General features: G+C 33.6%; 1 protein-coding gene across 1 annotated transcript in view; it reads left to right on the top strand.

The window, feature by feature from the left end:
• Positions 1-18493, top strand: part of LOC113118133 (sucrase-isomaltase, intestinal-like) — a 49273-nt gene that overhangs the window by 12132 nt on the left and 18648 nt on the right. Inside the window, exons 14-31 of the mRNA XM_026287061.1 lie at positions 231-315; positions 573-690; positions 2027-2198; positions 3299-3415; positions 3838-3992; positions 4461-4545; positions 6557-6613; positions 7393-7517; positions 8263-8351; positions 8963-9012; positions 9155-9322; positions 11618-11761; positions 11886-12080; positions 12670-12824; positions 13612-13780; positions 15235-15331; positions 17290-17402; positions 17690-17815. Coding sequence (XP_026142846.1) covers positions 231-315; positions 573-690; positions 2027-2198; positions 3299-3415; positions 3838-3992; positions 4461-4545; positions 6557-6613; positions 7393-7517; positions 8263-8351; positions 8963-9012; positions 9155-9322; positions 11618-11761; positions 11886-12080; positions 12670-12824; positions 13612-13780; positions 15235-15331; positions 17290-17402; positions 17690-17815 — 2220 coding nt within the window. The remainder of the gene's footprint in view (positions 1-230; positions 316-572; positions 691-2026; positions 2199-3298; positions 3416-3837; positions 3993-4460; positions 4546-6556; positions 6614-7392; positions 7518-8262; positions 8352-8962; positions 9013-9154; positions 9323-11617; positions 11762-11885; positions 12081-12669; positions 12825-13611; positions 13781-15234; positions 15332-17289; positions 17403-17689; positions 17816-18493) is intronic.

Here is an 18493-nt window from a genome sequence, read left to right as displayed (position 1 = left end):
ATCAAAAGAAAAAAAAACGTATTTTACACCATCCAATCATTTCCTGTTTAATAAAATCAAGTCCAGCCCTATGATTCCAATTCAGAAGTGCATCATTTTATGAAAGCAAATGCTTGTGGATGCCATTTCATGTTGACTTTAAAGGCTTCCTACGGGGTTTTGGTTTCATCTTGAGACAATTAGCCGCCTGAATTAGGATGCACTGAACTAATTTCTGTTTTATTTCTAAGGACATGAATGAGGTGGCCAATTTTGTGAAGGGAGGCATTAAAGGCTGCGCTGATAACAAACTCAACTATCCTCCATTCACCCCAAGTGAGTCTCAAATGCATCTACAGATAGATGTATACTTTCTCTTTAGCGGTCTGGGTTAAAATGCACCCAAGAAACAAGAAGAACAAATTTTTTATATGATATGATTCACGTAATCTAATTTCTAACATTACACTGGATGCGAGCGATGCGATCAGGAGATGCGTCAAAAGAGAGTAGAACCCATTAAGATCCTTGTCATTTAGCATCACTTTTGTAGAGAAGACGTCCGTCCTCATCATTTCTATTCAACTCTACAGGTATCCTCGATGATCTGATGTACAGTAAGACTTTATGCATGGATGCTAAACACAAATGGGGGAACCACTATGATGTCCACAGTCTGTATGGGTACTCTATGGTCCTGGCCACTGACAAGTAAGTGTTGGTTTTTCCGCGTTTTGTATGCAAATGATCTCTGTTATGATTGACAGATGCTGCTTTCAAGTCAGAATGATAACTGCAGATGGATAGTCAAATGTTAATGTGCTCATGGCTGTGACATCATAATCATGATGATTTTGGAATTATGTTTTTTGAATCATTTCGTAGTGGTCTGGTTGGCTGAAGAATGTTGTGAATGTTAGTGTATATCTACATATTTTAAAGTACTTTTTATTAAATTCTCTTTAGCAATCTATTGCACCATGTTGCCTCCGGATTACAAACTCATTTTCTCCGTTTTTCAAGCACCTGATTTATTTAAGTTGAAAAATAAATGGTTAATAATGCATGGATTGTTTTTAATAAACCAATAAAAGGATCTTGGTCAGACAACATCCTTGAGGTCATTTTTTTTTTTTTTTTCTTTTTTTTTTTTCTTCTTTTCTTTTCTTTTCTACTTCAGGGTGCATATTTTTACTTTGAAGCACTGTGATATGAGCTTCAAGATGCACTAGAGAATATCAGAGTTATGTAACGTTTTCATTTGTTTTTTGTATTATGCATTCTTAAAACACCCATACCTTTCTTTTTAGTATTTACTTCACATTTAATTCAAAGTTAAGTATTATATGTACAGTATGTATATAAATGATCATTTGTAATTTTTATAATAATTTATAATAATTTTGAATCACAATAATAATAATAATTATTATTTTTATTCTAATAACACGATTATTATTATTATTCAGCAATTTATTTTAATTTCTAAAAGAATTTTAAAAAGTTATAAAATAATAATAATAATAAATGAAGTCAATTGAATGCAAACATTTTTTTTTTCTTTTTTTCTTTGTGCATGCAGTAGATGATTAAAAAGACAAACTAAACCAGTTTAGAATTGATGTATTTGATGAATGAGGGACAGCACACGACAGGTTTGAGTCAGTCACAGCATTGGTGACTCAAACAGCGTCACTAGTGACTCAGTGTTTCACTAAAGTATGGCTAGTTTTGTCATATGGCAGGATGTTTTCCTCAAAGGGGGCGAAGAGAGTTATTAAAAGTATTGTGCATGATCTTTTTTCTTCTCTTTTCATTTTCAGCAAGAATTTATTTTTTTTACTCATCTTGTAATTTCTACATCATTGATTTGCTCCACTCTCCTTCCTCTACGCCCCCTCTCTCATTCTGCTTAACTCCCACATTTAACTCCTGCCTGTGTGTTTGTCATCTTTGTGCATTCCTAGGCCACTCAACGGCGTCGTGTCTTTGTTATATTGTGGTGCCAATCCTCCCGATGCATCTAATATTGTGTTTCTGATTCCAGGGCGTCTAAAGCAACGTTTGGGACGAGCCGTTCCATGGTCTTCACCCGCTCCTCCTTCCCTGGGGTGGGCAAATACTCTGGGCACTGGTTGGGAGATAACGGCGCCAACTGGAATGACATTAAGTGGGCGATACCTGGCATGCTTGAGTTTAACCTCTTCGGAATCCCTTATGTAAGTGGTTTGACTCCAAACTAAATGTCATTTCCAACATGGATAATCAATGGCCGTCATCAGTCTTCATAACACAACAGCCCCACTGAGAGACATGAACAGTGTTTGGAGAAAGCTTTTGGTTTTGATTGAGTTTCCATGAAATGCAATGAGAAATTGAATGGACATTCAGACTCCGTGTTCAGATTGAATTGAGTTAACATTGACTGACTGACTCAACAGTCAGATCCAATGAATTTATCATGGGATGGATGATGTAAACATTTATTGCTGCACTATATTACCTAAAGTAATATGCGCCATATATGTACTGTTATAATAATAAAAGGAAAAAAAAGTATAATTTGTATTAGTAAAATGGTATAAAATATTATGAATAAAAATGTATAGAAAATGTTTGTATAAACTATATATATATATATATATATATATATATATATATATATATATATATATATATATATATATATATATATATATATATATATATATATATATATATATTCAAATTTCAACTTAATGAAATTTCCTTGAAATTCAACTTATCACATTATTAAACACACACACAAACACACACTGTGTGTGTGTGTTTAATAATGCGATTAGTTGAATTTCAAGGAAATTTCATTAAATTGAATCTATTTTTCCCTAGTGCATGATTAAAAAATAACTAAATATATTATTGTTATTATTGTATTATTGTATAATAATAATAATAATAATAATAATAATAATAATAATAATAATAATAATAATAATAATAATAATAATAATTATTATTATTATTATTATTTAGCTATATCTTCCCAAATAATTTACAATATATATATATATTATCATTTGAATGCATGACAATTGAATCAAATATTTATTTTGTTCTAGTGCATGCAATAGATGATTAAGAAACAAGTTACCAACTAAAATATATATATTTTAAATGATTTATGAGAAGATGAGGAGACAGTTTTGACTTTATATATAAAATACTGAGAGCCCATTTGATCTCCATTTAAGTGCCTTGCATTTTTGTGGGGAAATGTTTGAAATAATAAGGAGTGATTTTTTCCTGAATCCCTGAATCTCATGATGTTATTCTGCAGATCGGTGCCGATATCTGTGGGTTCTTTGACGACTCGACAGAAGAGCTTTGCACACGTTGGATGCAAGTGGGCGCGTTCTACCCCTTCAGCCGAAACCACAACGCACAAGGTTATGCAGTACGTATCGCCCTTAAATACTCATAAACATCTCAAGGTGTACGAAGTGTCATCCTCTTCAAACATCTCTAGCCCAATGGCAAGGCTCTGAATTACAAACGTGTACTCTCTCTTTAAATGCTATTTGTAGAAGATTTATTTCTCTAATCATTATTGTGAGATTGGCGTGAGAGAAGCAATCAGACCTCCGGAGCGAGAGTTTGAGAGGGCAAATGAGGATGAATGGAAAATTATATTCTTGGTGAAATTAGATGAATAAGATTTGACCTTTTAGTTGGAGAGTAATCATTCCACGGCTGTCTCTGCGACCGATGGCTCTCCGCCATGATGAACATATTATCAGTATCCACACAGTAAAATCCATTTCTCTCTTTGCTCTTCAGCTTTCTCTCCCTGACTGGTTTTATGTCTCTTTCTAACAGGACCAGGACCCTGCATCATACGGCTTAGACTCTCTCGTGGTGAACACCTCCAGGCATTACCTGAACATTAGATACACGCTCTTGCCGTACCTCTACACTCTGTTCTACAAGGCCCATGTTAACGGAGAGACCGTAGTGCGTCCCATGATGCATGAGTGAGTTTGTACACACATGCAATGAATCCTAAAGAAAATATTACAGAAGCAGCACAACTTATTTTAACATAATTATAATTATCATTTTTTATTGTATAATAATAATTATAAGTAATGTTTTTTTTTCAAGAAGCAAATCAGCATATTGGAAAGATTTTTGAAGGATAATGTGACACTGAAGGCTGGTGTAATGATGTTTTCATTTTTCAAACGGTTTATAAATAACAACTACAAAAAAAAAAAAAAAAAATCCCAAAATATAGCTTTTTTTTGTATTGTTTTTTCATGTTCTGTGTTTTGTTTTGTTTGTTTGTTTCCTTTGTTTTGTTTGTTTATTTGATGTAATGTTTTTTTGTCTTGTTTTGGCATGTTTTGTTTTGTTTGTTTGATTCATAGTTTTTGTCTTGTTTTGGCATGTTTCAAATTCAGATGTCAGGAGCAACTTAAAAACTGTTTCTCGCTCTGCAGGTTTTATTCTGACAGTGAAACCTGGGCAGTGCACAAACAGTTCATGTGGGGAGCACATCTTCTCATCACACCTGTGCTGGATCCTGTGAGGGAACACACACACACACACACACACACACACACACACACACACACACACATACTGTTATATGACTTCCTGTAATCCCATGTGGATGACCTGCTCTGGGACAAATGTGAGGAAGATGGGACTTTTTCTCTCTCTTTTCATTTCCATCGCCTCCTTTTCTCTCTTTCTAATGAGATCGTCGACCTCATTATGAAGAAATTAGAACTGAATATAGATTGCGGCCATGTGAAAATGTGTGATGAATTGTTTGAAGAGTCTAATGTGGCTTCATGCATTTTATCAAGAATGTGACTGAAACAGACTCTTCATGTTCAAAGAGCTTCCCATGAGATCATGGCAAAAGGCCCGTTTTGAGAAAGTTTGATGCACATACGTCAAAAGATGCCTGCTTTGGGGTTTTTCAAATCTTCAGAGAGCGCATGTGATGTAAACACTTTAATCAGCGGCAAAATCCATATGCATCAGCTGCATAAAAGATTATGATAATTACTGGACCATGTGGAACGAAAAAAGTTGTAAGGTGCTATAACAAGTTGAAAGGAAGAAAAACTGCTGTTGTTTTTCATCTTGCAAGAATTAATTTAATGACACCCGACATCTAACTTGCAGATCAGTTGAACTTTGATCTTCTCAACATGGGTTTTGACTAGGGAAATCTATTCCCACCTTCAGATTTTTTTGTCGTCTTAGCCATCTTTTTTAAGTGCTCAAATGTTCTCACTCTTTGCATGCTCTCAATTAAAGAGTCAAGTATGTTGCTGAGCTTCAAAGAGGGAGAAGCCACCGCTGTGTGAAGGTCAGGACTACTTTCAACTAAAAAAAAAAAAATAATAATAATAATTATCTTGTTCTCTGTATGACCAGGCACAAAGAAAGACTGACAGGTCTGTGGCTTTGAGAATGACAGAACAGGCTTTATATATTTAAGGCCAGTTTTACTAATTCTGAAAAATATAAGACTAATTATCTGTATTTTCCTATACATTATCGTGCAAAATGTTGGGGTTGGTGTAATACTAATAATAATAATAATAATAATAATAATAATAATACATGCATAAAAAGATGCATTCAGTTAATCAAAAAGGACGGTAAAGGCATTTATTTACAGAATTTTTATTGTTCCAGTGTAACTCATATATGTTTTATTCCTCATTATGACGTATTTTTGGATTGATGCGACTTATACCCAGGTGCGACTTATAGTCTGAAAACTACGGTAGGTGGCACAAATCTTTTCAGCAACTGATAATAAAAATAAGCAAATTTTTGAGCAGCAAATCAGCATTTAGAATGATTTCTGAAGTATCATGTGAATAAAAATCTTTAAAAAATAAATAAAAATAAATAAATAAAAACAATTAATCCCAAACCTTTGAATAGTATAGTATATGCTTATTTTATTCTATTTTTGCCTGTTATCCCTAGGATTAGGTTAAAACAAGCACAAGAAACATCCCTGTGTGTTGTCTGATAATTTATAACAAATATACCAAACCCATGTACAGAAACTAGTAGTATATTTATTAACCAATGATTATACTTCTTATATGTTTGTATTCACAACTTCAAACTTGGCTCAGTCAATCAGATTTTAGAGTCTAACTATGCATTTTTTTTTTTTTTTTTTTAACACACACTTTTGTTTTCTTAAAGTCACTCATGGTCAGGTCTTCGGTGCACAGTGCTTTCAGCTTGATATGAATATCATATTTGAGTGCCACCATCTGAAGTGTATGGGTTTTCCCTCAAGCACAGGAATGAATCCTTTTTTCTTTTGGTTCGTTTGCTGCTTCGCTTTCTGTCAACTTCTTACTCTCCGATATCTCACTCATATTTTCTCTTCCTGAAGCTTGAAAAACCATGACAGGAACACCAAACCTCTCAGAAAAATTCCATCTGAAGATAGCCTGCCCATTAGTTTCATGAAAAATGCAAATGATCAAACCATCAAAATAATGTCTATCTTTATGTACAGCTGATTTTTCTGTGTTTATTATTGTTTTAGGGAGTTGAATTTGTGGAGGCCTATATCCCAGATGCCATCTGGTACAACTTTGAAACGGTAAGACCATCCTCTGGCATGTTAATGTGAATGTTCATTTGTGGGTGAATTATGTCTTTAAATTCAGCTTGAAACCATTGTCTTCTTGTTCCTGTTGTGAGTGTGAGGCAGAGGCTTTCCTTTAAGCATCTCTAGAGTCTGGTTAGTGCTGTAATAGCCAGATTAACTAGCACCGATCAGATCACTGATAGGATCGATCCCTTGCGTCTGTGTGTTGCGCGTCTCAGAACGGGTTGATTACAGAAGCCGTGATTGGCGAAGCAGGGCTCTGGCAGAGCGAGACAGAGTATGAAGGAGAGGAGCGACACGAAGAACCTGATTGGATCTGAAATGATGTATGGAAAGAACGGAGACTCGGTGTCTGTCTCGTCATCTCGCCATTGACCTAGTCACACAGACAGAGAGAGGTGGTGAGGGGTCTCGAGCTAGAGATAGTGTGTGAGGTGAAAAACATACTGAAAGTAAATCTTTGTTAAGCTCAGGTACTACTAAAACATAGCGACAACTTGATGATATGAGTGTAAATTATGTGATCTCTGTCAAACAATGTAAGAAGCTTTCAGAATGTCCTAGTCACATTTTATACCAGTGTTTTGTTGTAAGTTTCTAGTTTGGTAGAAACTATAACTCTGTTCCTAAATCCAGCAATCCAAAATATATTCATATCAAAACTTTATATTTTATATTACATATATTTACATTTGAATCAGTACAAAAACTATTAAACAATAAAGTATTATGCAATATGTTTATAATGTGATTTTTGGTTTGTTTTATAGGGGGAAAAGATTACAGATCGCAAAGCAACAATTCAAATGCTCCTGCCAGAAGATACAATTGGTTTGCATCTGAGAGGTGGAGGCATTCTGCCTGTACAGAGACCAGATGTCACCACTACATACAGGTACAAAAAAAACACCTTTTACTGTATATAGCCTTAAATGATTAAAAAATGCTCATATTAAACTACTGCTCTGTCACTAAAGCTTATCCATGAAAATACAGCCATTAAACACATCTAATGCATCTTATTGTTTTATAGTATTTTGGACAAATACCGCAGGATTCTTTGAATTATCATTGTATATGAATATGACAGCCATTCAGTACTTGGTTCTACACATCACTATAAGATTTAATATTTCAAATTTAGTGTATCATATTGAGAACGGATACATATTTATGGTGTTGTGCTTTTTGCGCACCTGCGTCTGTGTTTCAGACATTTATTATTCCTGTCAGTGGTAGTTCAGTGTTTTCATTCAGCTCATTCCTGTTCATCTGCATGAGGCCTGAGTTTCTATTTGATGTTAGGAAAATTGTTTGAATTGCTCTGTGTTCAATAGCAATTCATTTTATAGTGCTTTTATTTCCCTCTGACTATATGACACCTTCAGCAATGCACTGTATCTTTTAAAGTATCTTTTAGGGTGCGCTAGCATTCAAAGTAGGGGTGATACTCGAACACATCATAAATACAAGGTGAAGTACAAGTTATTTAAAATTCAGGTGTGCCGTACGGTGTGTGTGACATATTATTCACCAACAAGAATCCCATCTGAACTTCAAAGGATCCAATTTCTATCTGCTCTTCAGTTTTATGGTAAAAAGTTGTAGGTTTGTGTGATGAAAGTTGTGTGTTCCCTCAGCCGGCGTCATCCCATGGGACTGATCGTCGCACTCAATGACAACAAGGCTGCATCAGGCGAGCTATTTTGGGATGACGGAGACTCTCGAGGTATTTTGGAGGGGCTTGCTATTAATTAAAACATGTTTTTTTCTTTTACAGTTCACAGTCAGAAACAAAAAATCGACTTTATACAGGACTGAATAACAAGAATGTTTTTTTTCAAAAAGAACGGTAGAGTCAGAAGTTCAGATATTTACTTAAAATTCTTTAAATGTTTTCCCTTTTATGTTGAATTACATTTCATTAAAAGTTAATTGATTTTTTTTAAAGTAATTTTTTTAATTTGCAAGAACAGTTATATTTTAACCTTATGATAGGTATAAATTCACGAAACAAATATTTAGCTTGGATGCACCCAAGAGTTAGCAACATCAAAATGTTCAATAAATTAACAGTGCAAAGAAAAACTAAATGATTGAGTTTGCAAGGCATAAAAACACATGAATTTGAGCAACGAATGTGAGATGTTGTGAAAAAGCAACACTGGCTTGAAACTCTTTCAAATTTGTCACAGGTTCATTCTTATTGTTGCCTCTTATAATAGTCATTTTGAGGAGAAATTATTAGATTAATCCAACTGTTTATTGGAAAAACAAATAATCCTTGTTTGATTTAGGTTGATTGGTCTCTCATAACTTTTCCTTCTGTTTGTTTCTTAGATACTGTTGCATCTGGTGATTACATTCATTACCAGTTTTCCGTGTCTAATGTACGTCATCATAAAGTCACATTTTTGTTTGGTTGCTGTTGTTTTTTTTAGATTACATTACATTGCATGTCCATCAATTACAACAATCTTTTTTATTATTGTATTTATTTATTTTTTTTATTTATTTTTTTGGCTGGATCAGGATGTTTTGTCAATGCAAGTTGCCCACAATGGATACCGGGATCCAAATAACTTGAAGTTTGAGAACATCACAGTGTTGGGAGTGACTGCAGCTCCTGCTGTTGTGACCGTTTCAGACGGCAACACTGTTATCTCTCTGTCTGACTCCCAGATTCAATATGACAAGCAGGTAATCATAGTTTTAATATTTAGTTTTCTGTTCACCATCAAAGTCAATATTTAAAATAGAACAGGGTATAATGGACATAAATTATAAAGTAGTTAGTGTTATTTTAGTATTACAGAGATATTACACTGTAAAAAAGTTTTTTTTTTTTTTCTTTTTTAAGGTAATTGGTTGCAAACAATTTATTTTAGCTATATTTAAATATTTGTTTTGAAAGTTATTGAACTAAATTTATTTAAATGTAGCTAAAATAAACATATATATATATATATATATATATATATATATATATATATATATATATATATATATATATATATATATATATATATATATATATAGTAACAGTTTAGAATAGGTAACACCTTTTAGTTGCTTTTTACTATAATATTAGCCATGTACTAGTGCTAATTACTAACATATTAATGCCTGATCTTATTCTACATCCCTAATCTTACTCAATACCTAAACCCAACTGCCTTACTAACTATTAATAAGCAGCAAATTAAGAATTTATTGAGAGAAATGTCGTAGTTAATAGTTAATATATTATATATATATATAATAGTAATATGGTTTGCATACAACAAAAACCACCATGAAGTATGCTTAAATTTGCACACTTTCAGTTGTGCACTTTTGTAACGAAAGTAACATTTGTTTTGTTTTTGCATTTTAATAATATATATAAAAAATGTACACAATGTAATAGCATTTTTGCATTACTGTACTAAATTATACAGCAGTATCCAAACACGATGCATTGCAACTGAAGTAAAATAATGAAAGCCAACAGGCAGATAAATTGACAGAAACCTCAATCTAATATTTTTATTAAAGCCAAGGTTTTCTCAGCAAAAAGCCATCTGAAAATAGCAGTCATTCAAAGGGCTTTACAGAATTCTCAGAAATGTATTTGGTAATTTGACATTCGTAGAACATCTCTAAACGAAGTGAAAAATGAAAAAAATACAAATACAAATCACAGCTAAAGTAACGTAATTAGGACTGCGAGCCAGTCCAACAAACCGTCCACAAAATGAAGCCTGACTTCTGTTTAATACGGACCAGTATTCCCTAGGGTACCAGGAGAGGCCCTGTCATTCCAAGTGAGTGTCCAGGGATGCTCACAGACCAGAGATTGAATTTGTCAGGGCTCTCAAAGCACACAGGCATTAGCCTATGATGAAGGGCATTGCTTTCTCTCAGAGCTCAAGGTCCTGGAATGACAACACGAGGACGTGCAGACTTTGGTCCTAAACTACGCATGACACATTAATGTCAGCTGCTGTAATTTATGGCTCATCCTCCAACTAACGCAAATGCAACAGTGTTTGACATTGTAGTCATCCAAATACTTTAACGAAAAGCATCATCTGTGCTTGACAGGATTCTGATTTGAATATACCTGCTGTCTTTTGTGTGATATTAATATATGGAAGCCAGATTAGGACAAAAGTCTATAAAGTTAACGCGAAATTTGACCATGTAAACATGTGCTGTTTGTCCATGTTAATATGACAACATGCACACCAGCCAAGTAAATTTCTGTATTTGAGTCTAAATTTGCATATGCAATGCAGTGATACACCGTTACATATGTATACAAACATCAGATGGCATGTTTATTAATAAAGGATTTCTTAATGGTTCACTGGTATGATTGCATGCCTGCAAACATCAGACGTATGTTGTGTGTGATGTCAGTCTTGTGTCGTGATTCTTCATGCCCTTTTTATTTGTTTAGTTCGATGTTCTTTCTCTGGTAGAAAAGTTTTAATTTACATTGTAGCATTAATTAATTTACTCTAGCACAGTAGATATCAGTAAAGCAATGCAGCAGTGACCTAAAGAAAGAATTAATATATGAATATATCTAGAGGTAAATCTATTTTAAAAAGTATTACACATTAGAACATCGTGATAATGTGCCCGCATTGAGAGACACATTCAAATTCATTGTCTTAACACAGAACATTTTGTCTTTAAACATTCTAAAGAAACTTACCGAAAACTGATGCCAGAATACACAAACAAAAGAAATGTGTTTATAATTGACGATCACTGTGTCTTGACATGGCCAAATTTTACACATTCTATTTAAAGACATTTAGCCCCATTCACCTTCCATACTAAAGGGGATGCAAAATAGAAAAGCAGATCAAAACTTCTTATGTTCACAATTGACATGACTTTGTTTGTACTCAAGGAGGCGTTCTGGACAACTCATGTATGTCCATCAATCACAAGAGCCATACTGCTGTTAGGTACTTCATTGAGTATTTTTGGTCTTCTAAGGTGCTTCATCTGAAAAATCTGGAGCTGGAACTTGGGAAGAACTACACAGTCAACTGGGGTGCCAAAATCCCTGCAAGAATTGATTGCTATCCTGAAGGGGGTGAAGACCAGGCCAAATGTGAAGCCCGCGGCTGCATCTGGGAGGTACGTGAGAATATTCAACCCTGTTATTTTCAGATAGACACTATGTTTTGGTGTCTATATATGGGAAGTGAATGGCAAATGTGTACTTTTGACTCATTTTATGTAATATAATTGTTTTTCTTAGCCATCAAGTATCCCTCGGTGTTATTACTCCGAGAACCACGGCTACATCACCAGCAATAAGGTTGAGACACTAAGCGGCATCACTGTAGATATAGACCGCAATACTGAATTCCCAAGTCAGCGTTCTCGATCTCGAGACATCAGCAAGCTACGGGTGGAAATCACATACCTGAGTGGAAGAAGCCTACGTTGGAAGGTATGCTTTTTAAATTTAGGATTAAGACCAAAACAAATAGAGAATTTATCCATTTCTGAAAATAAATTAATAAATAAATTACATATATATATATATATATATATATATATATATATATATATATATATATATATATATATATATATATATATATATATATATATATATATATATATATAATTTAAATTCAGGCATTTGGCCCAAAGAACCTTTCGGTAAATGGGTCTTAGAATAACAATTGATTACATTTACCCTTTTTCCATTTAAAGAACCTTTTGTGCAATAGAAAGGTTCTACAGACATTGTAGGTTATTCATGGGACCATAGATTTCGAACATTTATTTTAGGGAGCACTGGGAATCGACCCCATAACAATGGCATTACTAGTGACATGGCTTATTATTTAATTTATTATTATTATTATTATTATTATTATTATTATTATTATTATTATTATTATTATTATTATTATTATTATTATTTTGTTTTTATTTATTTTTTATATTTTTTTAGGAATGGGAATTAAGAAAATTAACATATTTATTGACTTAGACTATGACTATGACTGATTTTGTTCCTTTTCATCTAGATCTTTGACCCAGAAAATGCACGCTACGAGGTCCCCATTCCCCTTAACCTGCCAGCCGCACCAGAAACAGAGGAAAACAACAGACACTATAGGGTTCAAATCAATGACAAACCATTTGGGATCCAAGTGATCAGAAAAGGAACAGAAGAAGTGATGTGAGTAACCTGAATTACTCTGGTAACAGAGTACAGAGAGATTCTTTTGGCAATGATGTGGTAGTTAATACAGTAGGTAACTGCAAGGTAACTACATAGTAAGTTAAGTTATTAGTTATAGTGGGTATTTTATATGCTGTCACCATGTATTGAGGCTTTTCACCATTTCACCTTATACAATACATTTATACTAATTTATTTAGCAGTTAAATTCATGCATGTGACAGATCTAAATCCGCATTGTATTGCATGCAAGGATTTTATTTTTAACTTCATATATTTCTTGGAAACTGAGCCCATGACCTTGACATTGCTATGAACATGGTCTACTGTTTAAGTTAAATGAATAAATGTTTTTTATATGTTATGCATTTATTTAGAAACTGCATTAAATAAAAAATGGAATATACCATTTGTATATTAAATAAAATCCATACATATAATAAATATAAATAAATATACAGTCTATATATTGAAATACATCTTAAATGCATTCATCTAAAAGGAAGACTATTTATTACCCATTCTGGTTGTCCACCTACTGTATGTCAAAGTTCCCAAATGTATTTCAACTACAAATTAATTAGAAGAAGCAACAAAGAAGCAGTGCTGTAAAGGAGTTGAATGCAGAAATAGCTCTGAATAGCGGTGCTGATGGTGCACTTGCAGGGTTTTCTGTGAGCTTTAGGACTATAAAAGCACAGTCAGCCTTCTTGATGAAAGCAACTTGTTCCTCAGAAGACAGAAACATCTTGAGTGTTCTGTTTTGTTGAATCTCCTTCTCTAGATGGGACTCTGCCGTGCCGGGGTTCACTTTCTCCGATCAGTTCCTTCAGATCTCCACACGCCTTCCCACAGAATATGTCTATGGTTTTGGTGAAACAGAGCACCCTACCTATAAACATAGCCTCAACTTCAACAAATACGGCCTGTTTGCGAAAGACCAGCCTCCAGGGGTTAGTATCAGAACCAGTGGTCATGTTTTGCAAGCCTTCCTGAATGATAAGTTTTCTGCACTATACACATCACAGTACAGACGACCATGTTTATGGTTTGGTCACTCAATATGGCAATCAAAAGCAGTAATGCTATGACAGTTTACCTCAAACATTAAATACATACATACATATATAACATAGTTGATGAAACTATGAATTAAGCTTATTTTAGTTTTTAATACATTTTGACTTTATTTTTATTATCTATTTATGTAATAAAAGCCACCTTTCTCCGAGATGTTTTAAAATCAAATGAATTTAACTAAATGTATAACAAATACTACCATGAAATATGTTTATTCTGCAAGTCAATGTTTGCAAGGTGTTTTCTCATCAAAAATAACACATAAAACATGTATGAGTGCAAAGTCACATAAAACATTAAAACATATTCACATTAAAATATATGTGACCTCGGACCACAAAACCAGTCTTAAGTGTACATTTTTATTTTTTATTAAGATTTATACATCATCTGAAAGTTGAATAAATAACTTTGAATAAATAACTCTACTGATGTATGGTTTATTAGGATCAGACAATATTTGGTCGAGATACAACTATTTGAAAATGTGGAATCTGAGGGTGCAAAAAAAAAAAAAAAAAATCAAATACTGAGAAAACTGCCTTTAAATTTGTCCAAATGAAGTTCTTAGCAATGAATATTACTAACCAAAAAATATGTTTTTACATATTTATGGTAAGAAATTTACAAAATATCTTCATGGAACGTGATCTTTACTTAATATCATAAAGATTTTTTTGTTGCACTTTATTTTACGTGTACTAACATGTACTTATAGTGTACTTACAGTGTATTTATCTAAGAAAGTTCTGGTAATACAAGGTAACTACATGGGGTAGGGTTAGGTTCAGGGTTAGTACCTAGTTATTACATAGTTATTGTAATTACTATAATAAGTACATAGTATGTACATGAGGAACAGGACTGTAAAATAAAGTGCTACCAATTTTTTGCATAAAAGAAAAATCAATGATTTTGACTTATACAATGTTTTTTTTTTGGTTATTGCTACAAATATACCCCGGCGACTTAAGACTGGTTTTGTGCTCCAGGGTCACATATATTACATATTAACACATTAACAATAAAAAAATTCACAGTACATTATTAAAATAGACATTCTCTCTCTCTCTCTCTCTCTCTCTCTCTCTCTCTCTATATATATATATATATATATATATATATATATATATATATATATATATATATCATATATAAAGGATCATGGGACACTGAAGACTGGAGTAATGATGCTTAAAATTTGCAGGGTTCTTTCCTTTAAGCCAAATAAAAATCTCTCATTAACACTTAATTGTCTGTTTAACACTGAGAACAACTGAAATCGCATCACAAACTCAAACTCTAATCTCTTTCTCCCCATCTGCAGTATAAGCTGAACAGTTATGGAGTTCATCCTTTCTATATGGGACTGGAGAAATCCAAAAATGCTCATGGCGTCCTCCTGCTCAACAGCAATGCTATGGGTGAGTGAAACCAAACACACAAAACATTTGTGTTTTACCTGGACCAAAAAAAAAAAAAAAAAAACAATTTACCCTGATTTCAGTTTTTATTTTATTTTATTTTATTTATTTTTTTATTTTTTTATATATGTGGATACTTTGAAATAGAGACAGAGCAGCATATGCATGCTTTTGGTGCAAAATCTATTCCAACTGGTCAACAGAAACATTATGATGTTGCAAAATACCTAATTTAGATGACAATCACAGAATGCATTGGAGAGAATCGAGAAAAACTTTTGTAGAACAGAACAAAGACATTCCAGACTTTTCTGTAAGTCAGTTAAGTTGTAAAAAACAAAATTGTATGTGCCCTTCACATTTATTTTTATGTAAAGGGCAGCACAGTATCTCCGGGAACAATGCTTTTATTGTCTATTTATGAGACTAAATGTCATCAGTCAGCCACTTGCTGCATCTTTAGCATTGGAACAAATAAGTCCATCTTTTACTGGCTCCAATGCTGGCGTGAGTTTTGTCAGCAGGTCTTAAGGTCGTGATTAGAGCGGACGCTATTTATCAGAGGCGAGAGGCTGTCATTGAGCTTTAGTGTGAGGAACGCTTATGCTTATTGCAGGAGTTTCTCTTGAGCTGCTTACATATAATGGTGCTTTTGGAAAGGGATTTTAACAGAATTGTGCTCTCAGAAAGTCTTCTGCATTCAACCGCCGTCTCGCAAACGCTCACACACATTTTAATTCTTACATAAACACAAATGCACAGGCAGTCGAGTAAATGAGCATCCTGAGAACCGCAGCAGGAGAATAGCTTTGATGTGGTTCACTTTACCCAGAGAAGTTCAAAGTAGTGCCCTCCGATTTGAATGCAGATGTGTTTAACGCTTCAACGCATACAGAATGACACAGAAATGGAAGTGCTATAGACCTCTGAAGTGACTTGAAGGTTTTATTGATTGTGTTGACATTTATTTTTAGAGCTGTCCCATAATAGTCGACTAGACAGAAGAGGCTTAATCGACCAAAATTTTATTAGTCGCTTAGTCACAGAAAAAATACAAAAATAAAATCCACATTGGAAAAGTCCACATGGAGATTTTTAATGGCTGGTCTTTGCGGTAGGCTTTACAGGTGGTAAAGTGGTAAAGTCCAATTTGTGGTAGACTGAATTGGACTCAGTGCATGGTCCAAAGTTCTCTCTCCAGGAAAAAAAATGTAGTTTTGCATTTCATTTGGAAATCAAGGTCAGGAGTATGGAGGAAAACTAGGGAGGCACAGAATCCAAGTTGCTTGAATTTTAGGGTGCCATGACTTCTGCTGGTGTTGGTTTATTGTGTTTTATCGAAGTCAATGCAGCTGTCTTCCAGGAGATTTTTGAGCACTTTATGCTTCCATCTGCTGGCAAGCTATGGAGATACTGATTTATTTTCCCAGCAGGACTTTAGCACCTGCCCACAGTGCCAAAGACACTTCCAAGTGGTTTTTCTATAGGATATTTTTCAAGAGAAAGATGAGAAACAGTGGATCCGTTCCAATGAGTTTGTCCTAAGGGAACTATGTATTGAATGCATAAATGAACATACTTTAAAGAACTTGAACTTTTCTGTTTTGCAAATCCTTGTTTTTAATTATTGATTTATGTATTTTTTTTTTTTTTTTTGAGTTTCATGAGCTGAAAAAAATAAACTTTTGAAATGTTTTAGTTTACATGTAATGAATCTAAAATACTTTTTTTCATTTTTGAAATAAGTTACAAAAAGCTTTTTCAAAAAAATCAAATTTGAGATGCATATGTATACATATATGTGTGTGTGTGTGTGTTAAGTTGTAAACATTGTTATAAACTGTGTGCTGTTTGTCATAAAAGCTTAAGAGGGAATCCACTATTGCTGACTGTAAGTGTAGGTGTTTAAACAAATAGTTTTTTTTTTCTTCTTCTTCTTCTTCTTGTTTTGCTTTTAGATGTGACCTTCCAGCCTAATCCCACTCTGACCTACCACACCATCGGAGGTATCTTGGACTTCTACATGGTGATGGGACCCACTCCAGAAGAAGTTGTTCAGCAGTACACTGAGGTGTGTGTGTGTGTGTGTGTGTTTCCTGGCTTGATGAGGTTTAGCAGCTGGAGTCTCTCTGCCTCATTGCCCAAAGTGTACTCAATCTTAGCACACACACAAAATAACATCCAAAAACTCACATGCATAAATGAAATACATAAATATTTATCTAAAGGAAGCTTGCTTGTCACATAGACAGAAGGGGCTATTAGATTCTCTTTAGCCTCTTGAATATTTATGTCCTAAAATGTATTTGCATAAAATGTCAAATATTTTTCTCACGGTTTGTGCATTTTGTCTGACAGATGATCGGCCGCCCGGTTCTTCCAGCCTACTGGTCGCTCGGATTCCAGCTTTGCCGCTACGGCTACTCCAATGATACAGAGATCGCAGATCTTTACAGAGACATGAAAGCAGCTCAAATACCTTATGTAAGAATCTCATCTTGTAGTTTGTGCATGTGTCTTTCAGTCTCCTTCTGAACACAACAATCACACAGTTACGTAACTCTCACGACCTTCAAAACTTGCATTGGAACTTCAGGAATATTGTTTCTCACTTTAAATACCTCAACCGGTTATTTTGCTGGGACTTGCAACCTGAATGATAAAAATTCAACATTCTTTAGCTGTATTAAGACTTAAAATGGTAAATGAAGTGAGTCACCGACTCATAAAGTTCATAAAAAATGTCTTCATGGTCCTTTTATTAGAAGTTTTTTCTAAGAAAAACACCATTGGTATTTATAATTGCACATAGTTTGTGCTAACAGATTGAACAAACCCCTAAATCTTAGTATTGTACTCGTCTGGAATATGTAGTGTAGGTGTGAAATATATAGGAACTTTATCATCTTGGAACTAAATTAAACTTGGCAGCTTATGAATGGACAAAACCAATGATGAAGACACTTTCATAATTAATAAATTAAAGCCAGTTATTTCACAATGTTTTTTTTTTTTTTTTTTTTTTTTTTTATTATTAATACAAAAATCAGTTATTCATATTACTCATGTTATTTATTTTTTTTTTACAATTTTTTTTAAATAGTTTTAATATTTAATATTGAAAAACTATCTTTTTTCTCTCTATAATTAAAGGAGATTATT

The sequence above is a fragment of the Carassius auratus genome, chromosome 18 (assembly GCF_003368295.1).
Source record: "Carassius auratus strain Wakin chromosome 18, ASM336829v1, whole genome shotgun sequence".
Taxonomy (NCBI): domain Eukaryota; kingdom Metazoa; phylum Chordata; class Actinopteri; order Cypriniformes; family Cyprinidae; genus Carassius; species Carassius auratus.
The sequence above is the reverse complement of the archived record's forward strand: the minus strand, read 5'-3'. Positions and strand labels throughout refer to the sequence as shown.